The 20,232-nt window shown below is 44.5% G+C and overlaps 1 protein-coding gene across 2 annotated transcripts in view; it reads left to right on the top strand.

Annotated features, from left to right (window-relative positions):
• LOC309383079 (laminin subunit beta-1-like) overlaps positions 1 to 20,232 on the top strand; it is a 112,751-nt gene that overhangs the window by 25,379 nt on the left and 67,140 nt on the right. For both annotated transcript variants that reach the window (XM_081935239.1, XM_081935238.1), the window contains 7 exons: positions 5,027 to 5,202; positions 5,393 to 5,516; positions 7,631 to 7,704; positions 12,303 to 12,491; positions 16,568 to 16,631; positions 18,470 to 18,672; positions 19,046 to 19,166. In XM_081935239.1, the coding sequence (XP_081791365.1) occupies positions 5,027 to 5,202; positions 5,393 to 5,516; positions 7,631 to 7,704; positions 12,303 to 12,491; positions 16,568 to 16,631; positions 18,470 to 18,672; positions 19,046 to 19,166 (951 nt within the window). The remainder of the gene's footprint in view (positions 1 to 5,026; positions 5,203 to 5,392; positions 5,517 to 7,630; positions 7,705 to 12,302; positions 12,492 to 16,567; positions 16,632 to 18,469; positions 18,673 to 19,045; positions 19,167 to 20,232) is intronic.

The following is a 20,232-nucleotide window of genomic DNA, read 5'->3' as shown; positions in this document are numbered from 1 at the left end:
TATAAATCCAAACAAACAAACAAACAAACAAACTACGCTGAGTTATGATAGCCCTCTCCGAGTACCGGAAAGGCTATCATGTACAAGATGAGGAAGAATTGTTGGTGTTGCTGTAGAAGGCAGGGAAAAAATAGACCTAACTTTGAAGAAAGTAGTGTTTGATCCGTAGTGGAACAGACTTCCCTAAAAGTTGGTGATCATCCTCCAGTGATGTGAGAGCAATAGCCCTTAGACTTATATACCACTTTATAGTGCTTTTTACAGCCCTCTCTAAGCGGTTTACACAGTCAGCATATTGCCCCCAACACTCTGGGTCCTCATTTTACTGAACCTGGAAGGATGGATGACTGAGTCAATCTTGAGCCTGGTGAGATTCAATCTGCCAAATTGCAGGCAGCTGGCAGTCAGCAGAAGTAGCCTGCAGTACTGCATTCTAACCACTGCGCCATCACGGCCCTTTGGATGGAATGTACCGAGGAGCTGGATTCCCAGGAGGTGCATTCCAAACAAGAGGCAACACGATCCAGATGTTATGTGTGAGAAGAAGCGGGCGAAGACAGCCTCTCCCTAATAGTTCACAGAGTATATGGTAGATGCAGGTAGTAGAGTACTTAGTCTGGCAAGATTTTGTCTATAGGCGTGAAACGATAAAGAACTTGGCTTGAAAGAATCGCCACGTGTCTTTCTTGATTTGGGGCCTGAAAAATGGAGATGCTTGGAGAGAGGAAGGACAGTCATTGGTGAGGGGTACTGTACCAGTAGATTGCTGCACAGCAAGGGGGCTAGTCTACATCATCTCCAGGATTCAACCCTTCCATGTACTGATCCTATAGAATTAAAGCATATGTTGTATTACCAGCATTTAGCCTTATTGAACAGCTCTCAGAAATCACTGACATGGAGCCACTGAATCTAGTGCTCAAGGAAGACAACAGGGAAAATGACAGCAGAGGAGGGTGATCAGGGGTCAGACCGGGAGGATACACCTATATCTGCCCAAAATGTTAAAGGAAGGAAGGGGAGGGAGGGAAGCAAAGGCCTAGTTCTATTTTCTGGAAAGTAAATCTGGGGACGCAGTGAAAATTTCATTAGTAAATATATTCAGAATCATTGCTGTAAATTGGAAGAATACGCCCTACAATGTTGAGGTCCAGTCAATTATGGGCCACTGCAGTGGTGGGTTGTAGGCGGTACGCCCTGGTACGGGCGTACCGGAGCCTGCCCGGAGCATCGCTTACTGTTCTGGTACAGTGCTCCGGAGGCCCACCCACCCGCCCGCACTCCTTACCTGTCCTTTAAAGCCTTCGGCGCTTCCGTGCATGCGCATGGCACATACAGCTCCTGCGCGATGCTCCGCCAAGCAGCTGGAGCATCACAGAGGCTGGCGGAGGCATCACTGGAAGGTAAGATGCATGCACATGCTGTTCGCGCGCTCCAGGTGCGTTCATGTGGTGGACACCGGGCCCTATTGCAACCATACGGTTGCAATGGGATCCGGAACCCACCGCTGGGCCATTGATTAGTTCTAAAATATGTGATTTGCATGCAGAAGACTCTAAATCCAGTCTAACTCATTTATCTAAATATCGGAAAGAGTCGCTATCAGTCAAAATAGATATGAACATTTGCTAGTGTCATTCTGAATTTCAGATTTTGCTTAAGACGGATAGTCCCCTTCCTTGAGATCTAAGAAGAGCAAAAACTTTGAACTGGTACAAAGCTTTGGGTGAATCATCTTCAAATGCATGTATCTGATCCATACATTTCAATGATAATTCATATGATTTTGCATCATGTGTACTGCGTAATGAATTTGATGCTACAGCAACAACAAAACCCTGTCTCGCATGGGCTGCGGATGAGACAAAGACAACATCAGTAGGACATGGCACAAACGAGACACTGCCAAGGTATATTGGTGGTGAGATTAACCCAATCAAAATCTTTGTTGTGAACTTTTGGCCAGAAAACACTTCAATTAAAAAAAATATGTAAACCTGTAATGAACACAACTGAAAAGTAGGCTTAAAATGCAACAACATTACATATAAATGAAATAATAATACAGATAACAATGGCAATTGCCAAAATTTGTACTGTAGTTAATCCTCGACTTACGACCGCAACGGAGAGTAGAATCTCCATCGCTAAGCAAGGTGACTGTTAAGTGAGTCATGCCCAGTTTTATGACCTTTTTTGCAAAGGTCGTTAAGCAAATCACCACAGTTGTTAAGTGATTTATGCGGTTAAGTGAATCCAGCTTCCCCCACTGACTTTGCTTCTCAGAAGCTGGCTGGGAAGGTCACAAACAGATGCTGCAACCATTTGTAAATGCTGGTTGCATAAATTTGGATTTTGGTATGTGACCGTGATTACTGTATTTTTCAGACTATTAGATGCACTGGAGTATAAGAGGCACCATGATTTTAAAGAGGTAAAAAAATTTTTTAAAGGTTTTGCACTCTGCAGGCCTCCCAAACGCTCTGCATGTCGTGTTTTTTGCAAAAAAAAAAGGCAGTCAGAGTTTTGGGAGGCTTGTAGAGTACTCCTGGGGTTGGGAGGGGGCCAAAAGTGAGCAAAAACCCCTCCGTTTTTTGCAAAAACGGGCCATTTCATTTTTTGCACAAAGATCCATGCAGAGACTTTGGGAAGCTTCTAGAGGCTTCTGGCCCATTTTTGCTCATTTTTGCCCTCCCCAGCCCCCAGGAGCACTCTGAAAGCCTCCTAAAGGCTATGCACGTCCATTTTTGCAAAGGGGGCAGGGTTTCGGTAGGCCAAAGATGCTGTATTCAGTGTATAAGACGCACCCAGATTTTCACCATCTTTTTTGTGGGAAAAAGTGCATCTTATACTCTGAAAAATACGGTATATCATAAGCGTAAGCTCCGGTCATAAGTTACTTTTTCTTTCAATGTTGTAACTTTGAACAATTGCTAAATAAATAGTTGTAAGTTGAGGACTACCTGTACTTTTTAATCGTAGGCAGGATGGATGGCATAGTGGATGGCACAAAACTGGGCAACCAGGGAAAGTGATGAGTCAGAACCGAAAAAGCTTCTTGGACGAGAAGTGAAACGTCTTCAAGGGGGGGGGGGGACAAGAAAAAGTCTAGCTGCCTTTTGAAAAAGCACCTTTGTGATAAAGAGATCATGTTGTTCTCAGTGAAGAATTCTGTCTCCTACTCAACTCCCAGTTGGTTCTTCTTAGGATTCTAATTATGCAATTCGATTATGGACATTAGATTTCAAGGGACATGATTAAAATTCACTGCCAAAACACACCGTATGTGGGGAAAGGATCCCCAGAGAACGAGTAAGGTTCTGGGTTCCCCTTGTAGCCTGACCTCCTCCCCTGGCAGAAGCCATCATTTGCAGATGAGTGGCTGGGGAAATTAGCATTCCCAGATGTGGGTTTGTTTACTATTTTAATCTTCCGTATGTGCATAGTAGATCATTAGTATGTGTAGAGAGAAAAATCATAGTTATTAGCTTTTCCTTCGGTAAGGGAATACAAAATAAGATTTTATTTTTTCCCCCTTCTATTCCCTCTAGAACTAAAAGGCATTTTTACTGTGAGTCAGCCCCAGAATCAGCAGGATACTTCATCCATCATCTGCTTCCTTCCACTGATACCTAGCGGAAACTCACGAGTCGAACTGGCATATAGTTGTAGGATTTTACAACAATGCATTTGTATTTCATAGCAAGACAGAATGAATAATTTTTCTGGAGCAATTGTTCCTAGCTGACCAGTCTAATCAATAGCAATAGCTAAAGAAACCCGGAAGCTTAAATATTGGTTAAAATTATTGGGAAGGACTAATTGGGATATGGGAACCCTTAATACGCCAGAATAAGAAATCATGGTTTATGCTTGGTTTCTGTTTGTTGACTTGGGGGTGAGGGTGGGGGAATAAGAAGGCTGATCTCTGGCAGAAAGAGTTAAGCAGAAGCAATCAAATATGGTGTATTTGCAATCTATTAACATTCTTGTGAGTACAGGTAGTTCTCGACCTACCACCATTCGTTTAGTGACTGTTCAAAGTTACAAACGGCACAGAAAAAAGTGACTTGTGACCATTTTTTAGACTTACGACCTTTGCAGCATCCCCATGGCCACGTGTTCAAAATTCAGATGCTTGGCAACTGGTCCATATTTATGGCGGTTGTAGTGTCCCGGGCAGTGATGGGATTCAATTTTTTTACTACCAGTTCTGTGGGCATGGCTTAGTAGGCGTGGCATGGCTTGGTGGGCATGGCTTGGTGGGCATGGCAGGGGAAGGATACTGTAAAATCTCCATTCCCACCCCACTCCAGGGGAAGGATACTGCAAAATCTCCATTCCCTCCCGATCAGCTGGGACTCCGGAGGCAGAGAATAGATTTGGGGTGGGGCCAGCCAGAGGTGGTATTTACCGGTTTTCCGAACTACTCAAAATTTCCGCTACCGGTTCTCCAGGACTGGTCAGAACCTGCTGAATACCACCTCTGGTCCCGGGCTCATGTGATCCCCTTTTGTGACTTTCCGACAAGCACAGTCAAGGATTCATTTAGATTCATTTAACAACCATCTTATTGATTTAGCAACTGCAGCGATTCACTGAACAACTGTGGCAAGAAAGGTCGTAAAATGGGGCAAAGCTCACTTTACAACTGTCTCGCTTAGCAGTAGAAATTTTGGGCTCAATTGTGGCCTTACATCGAGGATTACCTGTATTAGCAATGTAGTACCTTGTGAGTAACTGGGCTTTTGTGACACGCAAAGCTAGCCTTTATATCTTCCTTCTGGAAGAATAGTCACCTTGTTTTCATCTCCGCTTTTTGAGATTTTTTTGGCTTGGATGTACCAGGTTGGAGTCATTCACTTAGTTGACACTATTATTAATCATGAATAGGTTTCTTTCTGGGAAGGGGACATGGTGTTCTGGTCTTTTTGGAAGGGATGATGTTTTTTCCCCAATGCCAAGATATTTCATAATTTTTTAAAAAACGGACTGGGTGGGGCTGTTCTGTTGTTTCTTTGACCAGGCCAGATAGCTGACATTCAGGGCACAGAAGAGCCTGACTTATACCATGGTTGTTTGGAAGGAAGCTGTTACCCAGCCACAGGAAACCTGCTCATTGGGAGGGCCCAAAACCTGAGCACTACATCAACATGTGGCCTGGAAGAGCCTCAGGAGTATTGCATTGTTAGCCATCTTCAGGTAACGCTAGTTGAGAACTTATGGACTCATGTGGGCTGGGGAATTCTGGGAATTGAAGTCCACAAGTCTTAAAGTTACCAAGTTTGGAAACCCCTGGACTAGAGATGGCAGTAATACATGCCATGATGACGGTCATTGAAGGTACGTGCAATGCTTCTGTATATTTAAACCAGAATGATTCTTTTGACAGGACTCTGAGAAATGCTTCATTTGTGACTCACGCTCAGCCTCTTTCCGTGAGAGCCACCACATTGAGAATGTCATCTACCTTACTGGCCAGAATGGTGAACAGACCTGGTGGCAGTCTGAGAATGGTAAGAATAACAAATTTGGAAGTTTTGGAAGCCAATGTTTCATCTTCATTGGTTCCAGATGTCCAGCAACTCCCCAAAATTGCACATCTCCAGATCTTGTTGGCCTCCAACAAGACATTTTTCATCATTAGTGTTGCCAGATCTTGGCTGACCACAGCTGACCTCTATATCGTCACCACTATATTTGCTGCCACCTAGTGGTCTCTCAGACTTTTGAAGTCCAGATGTGATAGTCACATTGCATTTTTTTCATGAGCTGAAAAAGATTGTGCAAGACAGAATGCTTGGCCCAAGATCATCAGCTGGCTTTGTGCCTCAGGTGAGACTAGAACTCACAGTTTCCACGTTTCTAGACTGATGCCTCAACCACTACACCAAATGGAGTCTCTGTTCCAAATACTGTGGAATTACAATTACCAATATCAATCGCCATTGGGTAAACTGGAACTACAGGGAGCTTTACTTTTAGGAGTCAATGTGATGCCATGGTTACGACGTTGAACTAGGACCAGGTCAAGTTCAGTTTCAACACTGAGAACATTGGGGGCCAATTGTTGTCTCTCTCTCTCTCTCTCTCTTCACCCAACCTATCAGGGGTGGGTTTCAAATTTTTTTACTACCTGTTCTGTTCTGGGCTAGGTGGGGAGGAATGTGACTGGGTGGGCGTGGCCAACTTGACATCACTCATTCCTATGCCCACTCAGTCACATGCCCTGCACCTAGCCACACCCACAGAACCCTGAAAAATTCTCACTTTTCCTGCCGCCTGCGGCTCTCAGAGGAAGGAGGCAGGGAAGCGAGCCCCTGTGGGACGGAGCGTTGGAGGCCAGACCGGTCCCTCCTGCCCGCCCGTTTACTTGCTCGCCGCTTTCCCTGTCGGCCGCCCAGTTGACCAGGTGGGGCCTGGGTTGCAGCTGGCGGGGGGGGGGGGGGCTAGGCTAGCACTAATGCTGCTTACCTGTGTGTAGGCAGGAGCCAGGAGGAGGCAGTTCTGTGGATCCACACATGGCAAAGGTGAGGCAGAGAGAGCATCAGACCTGGTGGGCGTGGCCAACCAATGCAATAAAAATTGCTCTGCGCATGCGCGGAAGCAAAACTCAAGATGGTGACGCCTATGGAGTCACCGGGAGAACCGGTTCAGGAGTGTGGCCAGGCTGCCATTACTACCGGTTCGGCCGAATAGGTAGTGAAAATCTGGCGTGCCTTTCCTCTTTGGAGAGGCACGCTAGATTTTCACTACCTATTCGGCCGAACTGGTAGGAACCGACCTCTGCAACCTAAGTTGTAAGATTTAAGTTGTGAGAATAAAATGAATGGGCCTCTTCAAAGAAACTGCTTTGAGGAAAAGCAGAGTATAAATTTAACACCCATTGATTATGTGCCAGTAAAAGGTTTCAACTCTTAACAAACACATAGATAGACATTCTCCAGAATGCTGATTCCTGTGGTCTCTCATTGAACCATGTTTTTGCAACTTTGAAGCCTTACGGAGAAGATTGCAGAAAATAGAGCAGAATAGTAGGAAAAATAGTGTATCTGCAGCTTCATGAGACTATTTTTTTCCAGATCCTCAGGAGCAAATCTCATCATAGCCTGAGACATTAAATCACAGCATACAAGGAAGAATTGAGAATGATGCTTATATGGCAACATCCTTTGTATCTCAAACACTTTGAGGATGTGCTGTATGATGAGAGCTATCTCAAAACTTTATGGAGGATTTTTTTTTCTCCATACATGATCAGAAGAACTGGAGATAGGTTATCTAAATTCAGCTTTTTTGCTGCGTTCTTGTCATTCTGCTGTGTTGTCCTCTTTGGGTTAGAAGACGCATGTTTGCTTAAGAGAACTTTATTCTTGGAATCTCCACGCCACACAATTTGGAATCCTGAATGATGGAGGTTATCAGTCACGTGGGAAGCTGCCATGAGAGATTAGACTTCCTACTGCACTCACTCACCCATCAGTTCACGAAGGCTAATGAATGGAGGGGAGTTAGAAAAAGGGTTGGTGGTGCTAGATAGCAAAGTCCCTGCTTTCTTGAGTATTACAAGGAATCAAGACTACTTGAGTTCTTGAGAAAGGCCTAATTTTTGTCTTTTGTTCCTCTCCAGGTATAGAGCAGGTCAGCATTCGATTGGACCTGGAAGCTGAATTCCACTTTACTCACCTCATAATGAAATTTAAGGTACTGTACTGAGGATCTAGAGGGACACAATAGCTCAGTGGCTAAGGCACTGAGCCTGTTGATCAGAAAGGTCAACAGTTCAGCAGTTCGAATCCCTAGCGCCGCGTAACGGAGTGAGCTCCCGTTACTTGTCCCAGCTTCTGCCAACCTAGCAGTTCAAAAGCATGTAAAAATGCAAGTAGAAAAAAATAGGAATCACCTTTGGTGGGAAGGCAACAGTGTTCCATGCACCTTTGGCATTTAGTCATGCCGGCCACATGACCGCGGAGACCTCTTCAGACAGTGCTGGCTCTTCGGCTTTGAAACGGAGATGAGCACCGCCCCCTAGAGTCAGGAATGACTAGCACATATATGCGAGGGGAATCTTTACTGAGGATCTATGATGCAATAGAGAGGATATTAGATGTTTTGCCTTCATCAGAAAAAGTATCTGATGAAAGCATTGCATCGTTGTATTTTTTGATGTTTCTTTTAAAAAATGAGAGTGTAAATTAATGTGCTTTTCTGCAAATAGTTAGGTTTCTGAGCCAATTTAAGTTTGTGCCAATGGAAGATTTCCTCTCTTTTTAGAAAAGTGATTTTCATAAAAAACCCAACGAGCAGAGTTTAAAGAGTTTAAAGATCTCCCTGCCTGCTGCGTACTTGATTATTATTCCACGCATCCATTCCCAGTGGCTATTTGCATTTGTGAAACTCATACATTTTAATACAATAATATATTTAACCTTTAAGTTGGCACTTAAATGTTACCCAGCAAGGCAGGAATTTCTGTTTTTAATCTAGGCTGAGTGTATAATGACGTGCACCACAAAGTATCTTTGCCTACTCTGCATCCGTGTCCTCGCTACTCTCTTCCTTGGTTGAAGAAAATTCTTCCCAATGTTTTACTCACAAAAACTATAGTGGTCTTTCCCCCCCACTTGATTTGTGGGGTCCTTGGTGGTCTCTGAGCTTGATTGTTTTCTTGTTAGATGTTTCATTATCCAACTAGGTAACATCATCAGTGCTAGAAGAGTGTGGGGTTTACTCTCTTTATATACAAGTGGCTTGCCCTATGAGTGTTAGTGGGAGTATTCTTGGTGGTTCCTTGATTAAGCTGTGGTTTATAGTTTGATCACTTTTCTCATACGGTAGTTCCTTGATTGAGGTATTTTTTTGCTTCTGGATTGTTGGTCTTGTATTAATCTTGGTGTTAATCTCTGCTTATCTAGGTGTTGATTGCTGGTGAGGTGGTGTTTTGTTCTTTTTAAAAATGTATTTATTAAATTTCTATGCCGCCCGGCTCTTCTACAAGGTGACTCTAGGTCAGCGATGGCGAACCTTTTTTGGCTCGCGTGCCACAAGTGGGGGGAGCGCAGGGGGGTTGTGTGCGGGCGTGCCGCACCCATAATGCAACGTGCAACCCCTCCAGTGCGCATGCGCACACAACGTGCGACCCCCCCATTTTACATGCTTTTTTCACCCTCCCCAGGCTCCAGAGGCTTTATAGGAGCCTGGGGAGGGCAAAAAGAGCCTCCTCCGCCTCCCGGAGGCCCTCTGGAGGCTTCAGGGACCGTCCGGAGGCTTCCCTGAAGCCTTCGGAATGCTTAAAACCACCCTCCGAGCAAACCAGAAGTGACTGGTTCTCCGAGCAAACCAGAAGTGACTTCCGGTTTGCTCGGAGGGTCATTTTAAGCGCTCCGAAGGCGTCAGGGAAGCCTCCGGACGGTCCCTGAAGCCTTCGGAACGCTTAAAACCACCCTCCGAAGGCGTCAGGGAAGCCTCCGGAGCCTGGGGAAGGCAAAAATGGCTTTTAAAAAGGTGAACTCGCGCTGGCCAGCTGACAGGGCAGTGCCTCGTGTGCCCTGACAAATGGCTCCGCGTGCCACTTGTGGCACGTGTGCCATAGGTTCGCCATCACTGCTCTAGGTGGTTTTTATGCTTCCTTTTAGCTTTTGATTACCTCTTTTGAAGGGTATATGGATGTTATTTATCTCTAGAATGAACTTGATTCTTCTCAGATTTATTTTATTTTATTTATCTTATTTTATTTGTCAATAAGTACAAGGAAACAAGTATGAAAAACACATGAAAAATGGCAAAAATAAATGGATAAAATAAGCAAAACTTAGCCATAAAGACATAAAAAGGGTATGTATAAATGGGGACAGTAGGACAGGGACAGTAGGCACGCTGGTGTGCTTAGGCATGCCCCCTTAGGGACCTCTTAAGAAAGGCGTAAGGTCCACGGTAGACAGCTTAAGGTAAAAGGTATGGGGGTTAGAGGAACTAACAACAGGATCAGGTAGGGTGTTCCACACATTTACTATTCTATTGCTGAAATCATTTTTCCTGCAATCAAGATTCGAACATTTAGTTTCTATCTATTGATAGCCCTTGTGTTATTGCAGTTGAAGTAAAAGTAGTCATTAACTGATAGGATGTTATGGCAGATTATCTTGTGCACTAAGCTCAGGTCGGAATGTAAACGGGGTAGTTCAAGGTTATCCAGGCATAAAATTTCAAGCCTGGTGGTATACGGAATTTTATTACGAGCAGAGGAGTTGAGTACTCCTCTTGTAAAATACCTCTGGACCAGGGGTGGGGTTTCAGCCGGTACGCACCAGTACGGGCGTACCGGTTGGTGAAATTTAGTGTGCCTCCTAGTACCTGTTCTTCCGGAGGCCCAGTACCGGAACGCTCCCTCCCCTGGCTTCAGTGCTGCTCTGGGCTCCTGAAAAGCCTCTCTCTGCCCCTTCCTCCTCTTTCACAAGCAGCTTGAAAATGGAGCTCTTCTCAAAGAGAAGGAAGGCGGGAAGCTTATGACCACAATTGAGCCCAAAAGTTTGGTTGCTAAGCAAGAGCATTGTTAAGTGAGTTTCACCACATTTTCCAAGTTGGCCATGCCCACCCAGTCACACGCCCACCAAGCCACTCCCACAAAACAGGCCACACCTACAGAATAGGTTCTAAAGTATTTTGAAACCCACCACTGCTCTGGACCCTCTCTAATGTTTTCATTTGTTCCTTCAGTTGCCGTGCTGTCTTGGATTGCTGGGATTTGCATTCCAGAGATTCTCAGCCTCAAAATAAGCTACCTGTAGTGCACATCTGAAGGACCAGCTTACTATGGGATCCTCTTGTCCAGTGATGTCTAACCTTTTCTGGACCGAGTGCCCAAAGCGCCCCCCCTGCATGCGCCCCCATGTATGCCCTCTCGCACATGCCATGTTCCCCCGTGCATACACATGTCCCCCCTCACGTGCCTCACACACACACACGGTGAATGTGCGACAGAGACCCATAGACCAGCTGGCTGGCAGGATGCACGAGCGCATGTGGGGCAGAGCTGAACTGGGGCGATGACTTGCGTGCCCACCGAGAGGGCGCTGCGTGCCACCTCTGGCTCACGTGCCATAGGTTTGCCATCATGGTTCTAGTACATGAGTAGCGCAAACGATGTTGACATACTGTAACTGTGATCTTTTCCTATGACTGATCTCAGATGAGGCCAGTGAATGAAACTATCCTAACAATTCATTGCAGGGCATGTTAGGTGCCGCAATTGGTGGATTTCTCTGGATGTGGCAGAAACCTCCACAAGTTGCTCCCCCAAACATATCTGGGGCTGTAGGAGGATATACATCCTGTATCAGAGAGCCAGATGGATCTAGTCATCAGTCAAACACTGATGGGGGTGCAGTAAAACACGAAAGGCCCTTTCCTTCTATTTATTGGGACACCCTGAATCACTGCAGCATCTGACTCAAAAAGGTGTTAAGACAAATGGACACTCAACCCTCTGGGACAGGTCCTGTAGGTATTCCACAAGTGGAAATATGTATGAAAAGTGCTGGTAAAATAAAAATGTATTACATTTTGAGCAAGTCATGGAAACTCTTCCATAATATCATGGAAATGTACTGTATTATATAGAAATTGAATGAATGAATGAATAAAATATACAGAGGGTCTGGGGGGGGGGAAGCAAATGAAAATCAAACTTGCAACTAGAAAAGCCAGTCTCTTTTGTTCCCTGTGGAAGGAAGGAAGGAAGGAAGGAAGGAAGGAAGGAAGGAAGGAAGGAAGGAAGGAAGGAAGGAAGGAAATATACCGAGGGTCTAAAGGGTGGGGGGAAGCGAGTAAAAATCAAACTTGCAACTAGAAAAGCCAGTCTCTTTTGTTCCCTGTTGAAGGAAGGAAGGAAGGAAGGAAGGAAGGAAGGAAGGAAGGAAGGAAGGAAGGAAGGAAGGAAGGAAGGAAGGAAATATACCGAGGGTCTAAAGGGTGGGGGGAAGCGAGTAAAAATCAAACTTGCAACTAGAAAAGCCAGTCTCTTTTGTTCCCTGTTGAATGAATGAATGAATGAATGAATGAATGAATGAATGAATGAATGAATGAATGAATGAAATATACAGAGGGTCTAAAGGGGGGGGGAGTGAATAAAAATCAAACTTGCATCTAGAAAAGACAGTCTCTTTTGTTCTCTGACTTGCTTTGCTATTCATGTATGTTTTGGACATTTTAAGGTAGCGATCATCTTTTAATGATATACAGGGAAGTTAGCTACAGTAACGACAAATATTCTCCAGTTAACTCCTCTCTTCTTTCTCTTTCAGACTTTCCGTCCAGCAGCAATGCTCATTGAGCGTTCATCAGATTTTGGGCAAAGCTGGAGAGTTTACCGTTACTTTGCTTTCAATTGCTCCAAGCTCTTCCCAGCTGTTCCCACTCAGATCCCAACACATGTCAATCAAGCAATGTGCGACGAGCGATACTCTGAGATTGAGCCATCCAGCTACGGTGAAGTCAGTGCTATTCTATGGAAGTTAGAATGAAATGCAATTGGCAATGTCACTTGGAAGACCAGAGAATTGTATCTCTGTCATTATATGAACAAGATGGGGAAGATAAGCAGTCAGTCTTTATTTACATTGAGCAGGTTTAAATCCCTTCCCCAAATTCACCACTGTTTTCTATGCAACTCTAGCAACACAAGCTCATTCATAGCTCAGTTTGTCTTTCTGGACTAGGATTAATGGAACTAGAATACAAATAGATACTTGGCTCTGAGAATGGGCTACACTCTGATAGCAAACGTAATTTGCAGGCAAGATATCCTAGATTTAATTTAGGTAAGGAGTGTGAAGGTTGTTTTTTTAAGGCGGCTGCCTCTCAGAGTGGATAATACAGAGTGAAGAAAGAGTAATGGTCTCATTCATTGTAGCACAGTTTATACTGTGTTCACTGAATAGAAAGATCAACGTTACATTCAAATTAATTTTTAAACAGCAGAAAGGAGTGTAAAATCTCAAGTTCTGAGTATGAATGCAGACAGCCCCAGTTGTTGAAATGAATTTGGAAAGCAGTAAAGTCTTCTTAGCCTTTTTGAGGTGAATTTTTTTGGGCTAACTGGATGAGTTCTATGGTTTACTCTAGCCTTAAAATTGTATCCAACAGTAGCCATGGGAATACAGAACTTAAATTGGGAGTATGACTCTGAAGGGAATTGGTCAGTTTCAGCTGGTTTGTGAGAACCCCCTGTTAGGATCTTACACAGGTAGTCCTTGACTTACGACCCCAACAGAATCCAAAATCCAGTTTCATCTGGTTTGTGAGAACCCCCTGTTAGGATCTTACACAGGTAGTCCTTGACTTACGACCCCAACAGAATCCAAAATTTCTGTTGCTAAGTGAGGGATTTGTTAAGTGAGTTTTGCCCTGTTTTATCATCTGTCGTGCCATAATTTACAATGACTCACTGAAATTGTTAATAACACAGTTGTTGAGTGAATCTGGCTTCCCCATTGACTTTGCCTTGTCAGAAGTTCGCAAAAGGTGGTCACACAACCCTGGGACCCTGCAACCGTCATTAAGTATGAGTCAGTTGCCAAGCGTCTGAATTTTGATCGTGTGATCACAAGGATGCTGCAACGGTTGTAAGTGTGAAAGTCGTTTTTAGTGCTTTTGTAGCTTTGAACGATCATTACATGGATTGTTTTAGGGCGTGTCAAATTTTTCGACGTTCAATTTCCAAACGTTAGGGGTGCTCAAAAGCCTCGTGGATTGTAAAGATATTTGGTTACTCTTATATAATTTAGATGTGTTTGGTAAGTAACTACATACGTGTCATAACTTTTGTAACATTTTGTTTGCTTCATTTGTTGTAAATCAAGGACTACTTGTATAGATTACAGCTAAGCCAGAAAGTCACATTTTTCTTGCTCCTCACCTAGGAAGAGCAGGATAGAAAGATCAGAGCAGATCTGACAGGTGCAAATGGTCCTTGGTTTACCACTATAATTGAGCCTGGAACATTGCATCATTAAACGAGTCACCATCTGACCAGCCTTAATTTTACAATATATTTGTGACAGTCGTTAAGTTCTTAGTTCCTACCGGTTCAGACCGATTCAGCCGAGTAGGTAGTAACTTGGCCGGCTGAGCCCCCGAACCAGTTTTATCATTTTTTTGCTTCTGTGCATACGCTGAAGCATTTTTTTTTACGTACTGCGCATGTGCCCCCCAAAGCGCGTCCCTGAGTGAACTGGCAGTAAAAGAAGCCAGAACTCACCCCTGATGCCATGGTAATTAAATTAATCTACTTTATCAATGAAAACTAATCTTCTACTTTATTGGTTTTGATGCAACCAAAAGTAAATTCTGGAAACCAGCAAAACCCATCAAAAATTATGATCATGGGATGCAGGGCCGGATTTTCCTATAGGCTAACTGGGCTTCAGCCTAGGGCCTCAAGATCAAGAGGGGCCTTTTATTTTTATTTATTATCCGTGCCACATTTTTTATAAAGGTTAGTACCAATTACAACATGTTTCATTTAATATATTGATATATATCACAGTAATGATGTATTTTATTATCTCTCATGTAATTTACAAACTTAAAAATGGGAGGTGAAAGGGCCCCATAAGTGGAATAGCCTAGGCCCTAGGGCCTCTTTTCATCTAAATCCGAGCCTGATGGGATGCTGCAAACTGCCATAAAAGTTGCCAAGCATCCAAAATGGGAAAATGCAACTAAAGGGTGTTTGTGTACGGCTGCCATAACTTCAAAAGCAGGTCATAAGTAGCTTGTGTCACTAAATGTTATCTGTAGTAGGTTTTGGATATGTGACTATAAGGCTGACAGAATTGGGCTCCAAGTTTTTATGTTTAACTACCATGTATCAACAATGTTAAAAGAAAGTGCAAGTTAAAATAAAATAAAAATATTCTAAGCATTTATAGTTTCCCTATCCACATGCCAGAGAGATAACAAGGAATTTCTCTTGATATCTTCAGTTCTAAGGAAAGCAGCTGGGACCAAATCTCTTAGGCTTTTCATATCAAAATATGTTATTTAGCACCAACTTAATTCTTTACATGGGAGATTTTTTTTATCCCCATCTCAAAACCCCTGTGTTTCTCAAGGGCTCATTTTCACTTTAACTCAGTTGTCTTTTTTTAGGGCAGATTCCTGAATTTGTAATATGGGAAATTAGGTGACGGGGAAAGATCAGCCTTCTTTGAAATTTGGTACCTTGTGGTACCACTGAATATGAGAATCGCTTTCACAATGGCAGTGTTATGACATCCGGGTTTTGTGTCTGTGTAACACAACTTTTAAGGGACACGGTGGCTCAGTGGTTAAGACGCTGAGCTTGTTAGAAAGGTCAGCAGTTCAGCGGTTCGAATCCCTAGCGTTGCGTAACAGAGTGAGCTCCCGTTACTTGTCCCAGCTTCTGCCAACCTAGCAGTTCGAAAGTATGTAAAATTCCAAGTAGAAAAATAGGGACCACCTTTGGTGGGAAGATAACAGCGCTCCGTGCGCCTTTGGTGTTTAGTCATGCTGGCTACATGACCACGGAGACATCTTCGGACAGCACTGGCTCTTCCGCTTAGAAACTGAGATGAGCACCGCCCCCTAGTGTCGGGAACGACTAGCACATATGTGCGATGGGAACCTTGATCTTAACATAGCTTTGAAAAAGATGTCTTTTATGTGTTTATGTAGTTTATTCACTACTTTGGATTTTGTTATTTTGAAGGGCTAATATGATTAATTATTATTAGACCCAGTCATTGCCTAATTTAGATAGCAGCTTTGCCTTCACTATTTTCCCTTGGACATTGATCTTGATAAAAAGAACTCAGTGACTTTACAGATTATCCTTGATTTACGACCGGTTGTATAAATTACCATTTGAGGGTACAACAAACTTCAAAAGAGCTATTTATGACCCATCCTGAAGGTTAGAACTCTCACACACACATACACACACAGAGAAAGACACAGACACAGACACACACCATGGGCACATGGTCTCATTTCAGGTGCTTACATTTAAGACTGGTTGCAGTGTCCTATGTTTACGTGACTGTGATTTTTGACTTTTTTGCTGTCAGAAAACGGGGGGAAAAAACACCGATCAGCTACGTCTAATTTTGCTTAATGATTGCATGGTTCGCTTAACAAACATGGTGGCTTGCTTTCTAACCATTATAAAAGCGGTCGTAAAATTGACTAGATGTATGATTGCAACAACTTATGATCAAAATTCCAGCCTCCGTTGTGGTCATAAGTCGAAGTCTACCTTTATGCTCTTAGGAAGTTAGGGAGAACTTAGGTGTGTCTTTTAACTTCTCTCTGCAGGTCATTTTCTTTCTTTTTTTAAAAAAGAATTTTATTGGTTTTTAAACATTTATAGGGAAGGGTAGGTGGATATACAAAAAAAATTGGCAGCTACATCGTGCTGAAAGTAGAAATCTCTCCAAATCTCACAACTTTTACAGAAAGGAAAACAAAAAATAAAAGATAAGCAAAAACAGCATCTTGTTATACATTGTATCAACCATATGTTCAATCATCTCTTTTACCACTACAGGTCATCTTCAAGGTACTAGATCCAGCTGTGAAAGTAGAAGACCCCTACAGCCAGGAAATCCAAGGTATGGCTTCAACAGGAAGTAAGGAAGAGGCTACTTCCGAGAATTGAAAAGAAATGTTGCCAAGGATTAAAATATGTTGCGAAGGCTTTAGAGTCATGCTTGCGATAGTGGTAAAAATCTGGCTAAGGGTGGAGGTTTGTTCTCCGAGCTTATGGGTTGGTTTCAAAACTTTTAGCAAGGAGTTCTCTGCCCGGTTGCTGGGTGGGCGTGGCCATGGTGGGCGTGGCCTAGTCGGCCTCCTGCACCAAGGTGGGGGGTGTTTTTGCCCTCCCCGGGCTCTGGAGGCTTTCCTTGTGTCTCCGGGGGGGAGGGAGGGGAGAACGGAAGGGAGGGGGGAGGGAGAAGGGAGGGGGAGGAGATGAGGGATGGAGGGAGAGAGCGGGGAGATGGAGAGGGAGAGAGGGGGGATGGAGGGGGAGAGAACGAGAGGGGGAGAGGGAGGGGAGGAGAATGGGAAGGAGGGAGGGAGGTGAGAACAGGAGGGAGGGAGAAGGGAGGGGGAGGAGGAGGAGAGATGGAGGGAGAGAGAGGGGGAGGGAGGGGGAGAGAGGGGGGAGGAGAACAGGAGGGACGAAGAGGGGAGGGGAGAACGGGAGGGAGAAGGGAGTGGGAGAAGAAGAGGAGAAGAAGGGGTGGGAGAGAGAGGGGGGAGGGAGGGGGAGAGAACGAAAATGGCCTCCCCAGGCTCCAGAGGCCCATTTCCGGCCTTCCCAAATCTCTGGTAGGTCCATTTTTTGCCCTTCCCAAGCCTCCGTGTGCACTCTGCACTTATCTGCATCCAAAACGGGCCACATGGGGACTCCTGGGAGGGGCAGGGCAGGGTGGGGCGGGGCCAGCCAGGAGTGGGATTTGCGGGTTCTCCAAACTGAATAGAATTTTAGCTAGAGGTTCTCCCGAACCCCTGCGAAACCCCCAGCAGCCCCCCCTGGTTAGTTTCCAAATGTTTCATTACCAGGCTATATAATATCTTCAGTGGAATCTAGGGAACAGAACAGAATTTCCCTAAATTCCACTGAAGATGTTAACCTAGCCTGGTAACAAAAAAGTATTCGGAAACCAACCCACAAGCTCAGAGAACAAACCTCCACCCTACCAGAGTCAGTCATGCCCCAAACAAGCAAATATGGGAACGAGTGATAAGGGTACAGAGGACTTTTTAATAAAGAAAAGGCATCATTATTCTAAGGAAGATCCTTGTGGTGGAATGTGAGCATGACCTTGGTAGATGGGAGGCAAGAGATGCTGCCTAGGGCACAATTAGATAAAAGAGGGAGGAGCCCACAACTGAATACAGGGCAGAGAAAGAAACTTAGAGAGGATCCACCCTAATTAATCAGGCAGTAAAAAGAGACGGTGGGAGATTTGTACTTTCAGACTTGCAAGATTCTACCAATGTAGCCTTATAATAAAATTGAATTAGCTCATCTTGTCCTGTTTCCACTCTGGTTGACTTGGGAGGCTGACAGGCATCTCAGACTGGATTGGCATGCAGGTTAATTTAAAAGGGCTTATTGTAGGTCGTGATAGCACAGTACCTTATATGTCCGTTTTTCAATTTACTTATTTATTTAAAAAAATTATAGGCTGCCCATCTCAGCTGGAGGTATCCTCCAGATGTGTTGGACAATCACACCCTGTGGGAATGGGAGGAGAATTTTTATTCAACACTTGGGAAGAGATACATTTGGGGAAAGGTAGTAGTTATATTACTCTGCTTCCTACCTGATAACTGCGGCCATAAAAAGAAGGAGGGAGAAAAGCGAGAAGATAGAAAGGGGGAAGGCTGAAGAATCTGTAAAAGCTAAACTACTGCTTCAACAATTCCCTCTCTTGCCCAGATTTGTTACGTGTCACCAACTTGCGGGTGAACTTCACAAAGCTGCATACCCTGGGAGACAATTTGTTAGACTCACGATATCAAGTACTGCAGAAATACTACTATGCGGTATATGAAATGGTGCTTCGAGGGAGCTGCTTCTGTTATGGACATGCCTCTGAGTGTGCCCCGTTCACAGGATCAGCTAACCCGGTTGAAGGCATGGTAAGTTGCTCAGTGGGAGGCAAGGAAAAGACCAGGGGGATGAGAAATTGATAACCACACGAAGTTTATGCAAGGTTAGCTAGTATCAGAGGTTCTCTGCATCTACTATAGAAATTCATGGTCTTTTTAAAAAATACCATAGCGGATTGCCACGCATCAGCTGTTGTACTCACTGGTGCTGACATAGAAGCTAAGTTTTTATGCTTAAAATGGGCGGTTTTTAAACTCTCTGCGCGCATGCATAGCACGCATGTATAGCATGCACACATAGAGTGCTTGCACGTGCAAAGCACACGCTCACTGAACCAGTTGTTAAACTGGTTGCATCCCACCATTGCTTGTAAACCTATTTTACCTGTCTCCTCTGTTCCAGATCCATGGACAGTGTGTCTGTAAGCACCACACGAAGGGTCTCAACTGTGAGCTGTGCAAGAATTTCTATCAGGACTTGCCCTGGAGTCCAGCCGAGGTCCACAATCCACATGCTTGCAAAGGTGTGAGTGGAAGGCTAAGCCGTTGTGCTTACATGGAGCAGGAAGGGATTGCATGGTAAACCAGTGGGAGTCATTGCAGGGAGATCAGTCTCTGATGCGCCTGGTAACATCGCTGTGTATTTACATAGCCAAGACCACAAGCCCTAGAACAGTGATGGCTAACCTTTTTCCCATCGTTTACCAAAAACGTGGGGAGCGCAGGTGGGTCGTGCGTGAGTGTGCCCACACCCACAATGAACATGTTTTTCGCCCTCCCCAGGCTCCAGAGGCTTTCTAGGAGCCTGGGGAGGAACAGCCTTCCCCGCCCTCCAAGACCCTCTGGAAGCTTCCTTGAAGGCTCCGGGGGGCGAAAAACAGCCTTACGGCCAAACCGGAAGTGACTTCTGGATTCCTTGTAGGGCCATTTTTTGCCCACCAAAGCCTTCAGTGAAGCCTCCTGAAGGCTCCAGAGGGCAAAAAATGGCTCTATGAGCAAACCGGAAGTCTGTTTCTGAATTTCCGGTTTGCCCGTAGGGCCATTTTTTGCACTCCGGAGGCTTCATTGAGCATTAAGGGCAAAAACTGGCCTTAAAAAAAGGCCAAAGTCAGCTGGCCAGCTGGCTGGAGCTGACAGGGCAACGCCTCGCATGCCCTAACAAATGGCTCCATGTGCCACCTGTGGCACGCATACCCATAGGTTCGCCACCACGGCCCTAGAAAGTTTAATCATGGGTGAACTTACTGATTTATCAAACCGTATTGTAAGTTTTTTATTTGCAACTACAATTGGGAGCAGGAGTTCCATTGCTAAGCAAGGCGGTTGTTGAATCAATCATGACTGATTTTATTATCTTTCCCCCCACGATTGTTAAGAGAATCATTGCAATTGTTATGGGAGTTGTTAAATTAATCTGGCTTCTCCTGTTGACTTTGCTTATTGGAAGCCAGATGGAGATGATCGCAAAGGGTGACCCCCAAGACATTGCCACCTTCATCAATATAAATCAGTTGCCCAGTGCCTGAATGTTGATGATGCAACTGAGATAGTCATAAGTGCAAGGACTGGGTTGTAAGTCACTTTTTTCAG

Source organism: Natrix helvetica, assembly GCF_964273705.1.
Source record: "Natrix helvetica genome assembly, chromosome: 1".
In the NCBI taxonomy this organism is placed as follows: domain Eukaryota; kingdom Metazoa; phylum Chordata; class Lepidosauria; order Squamata; family Natricidae; genus Natrix; species Natrix helvetica.
Note: the sequence above shows the minus strand (reverse complement) of the source record. Positions and strands in the feature narration are given on the sequence as shown.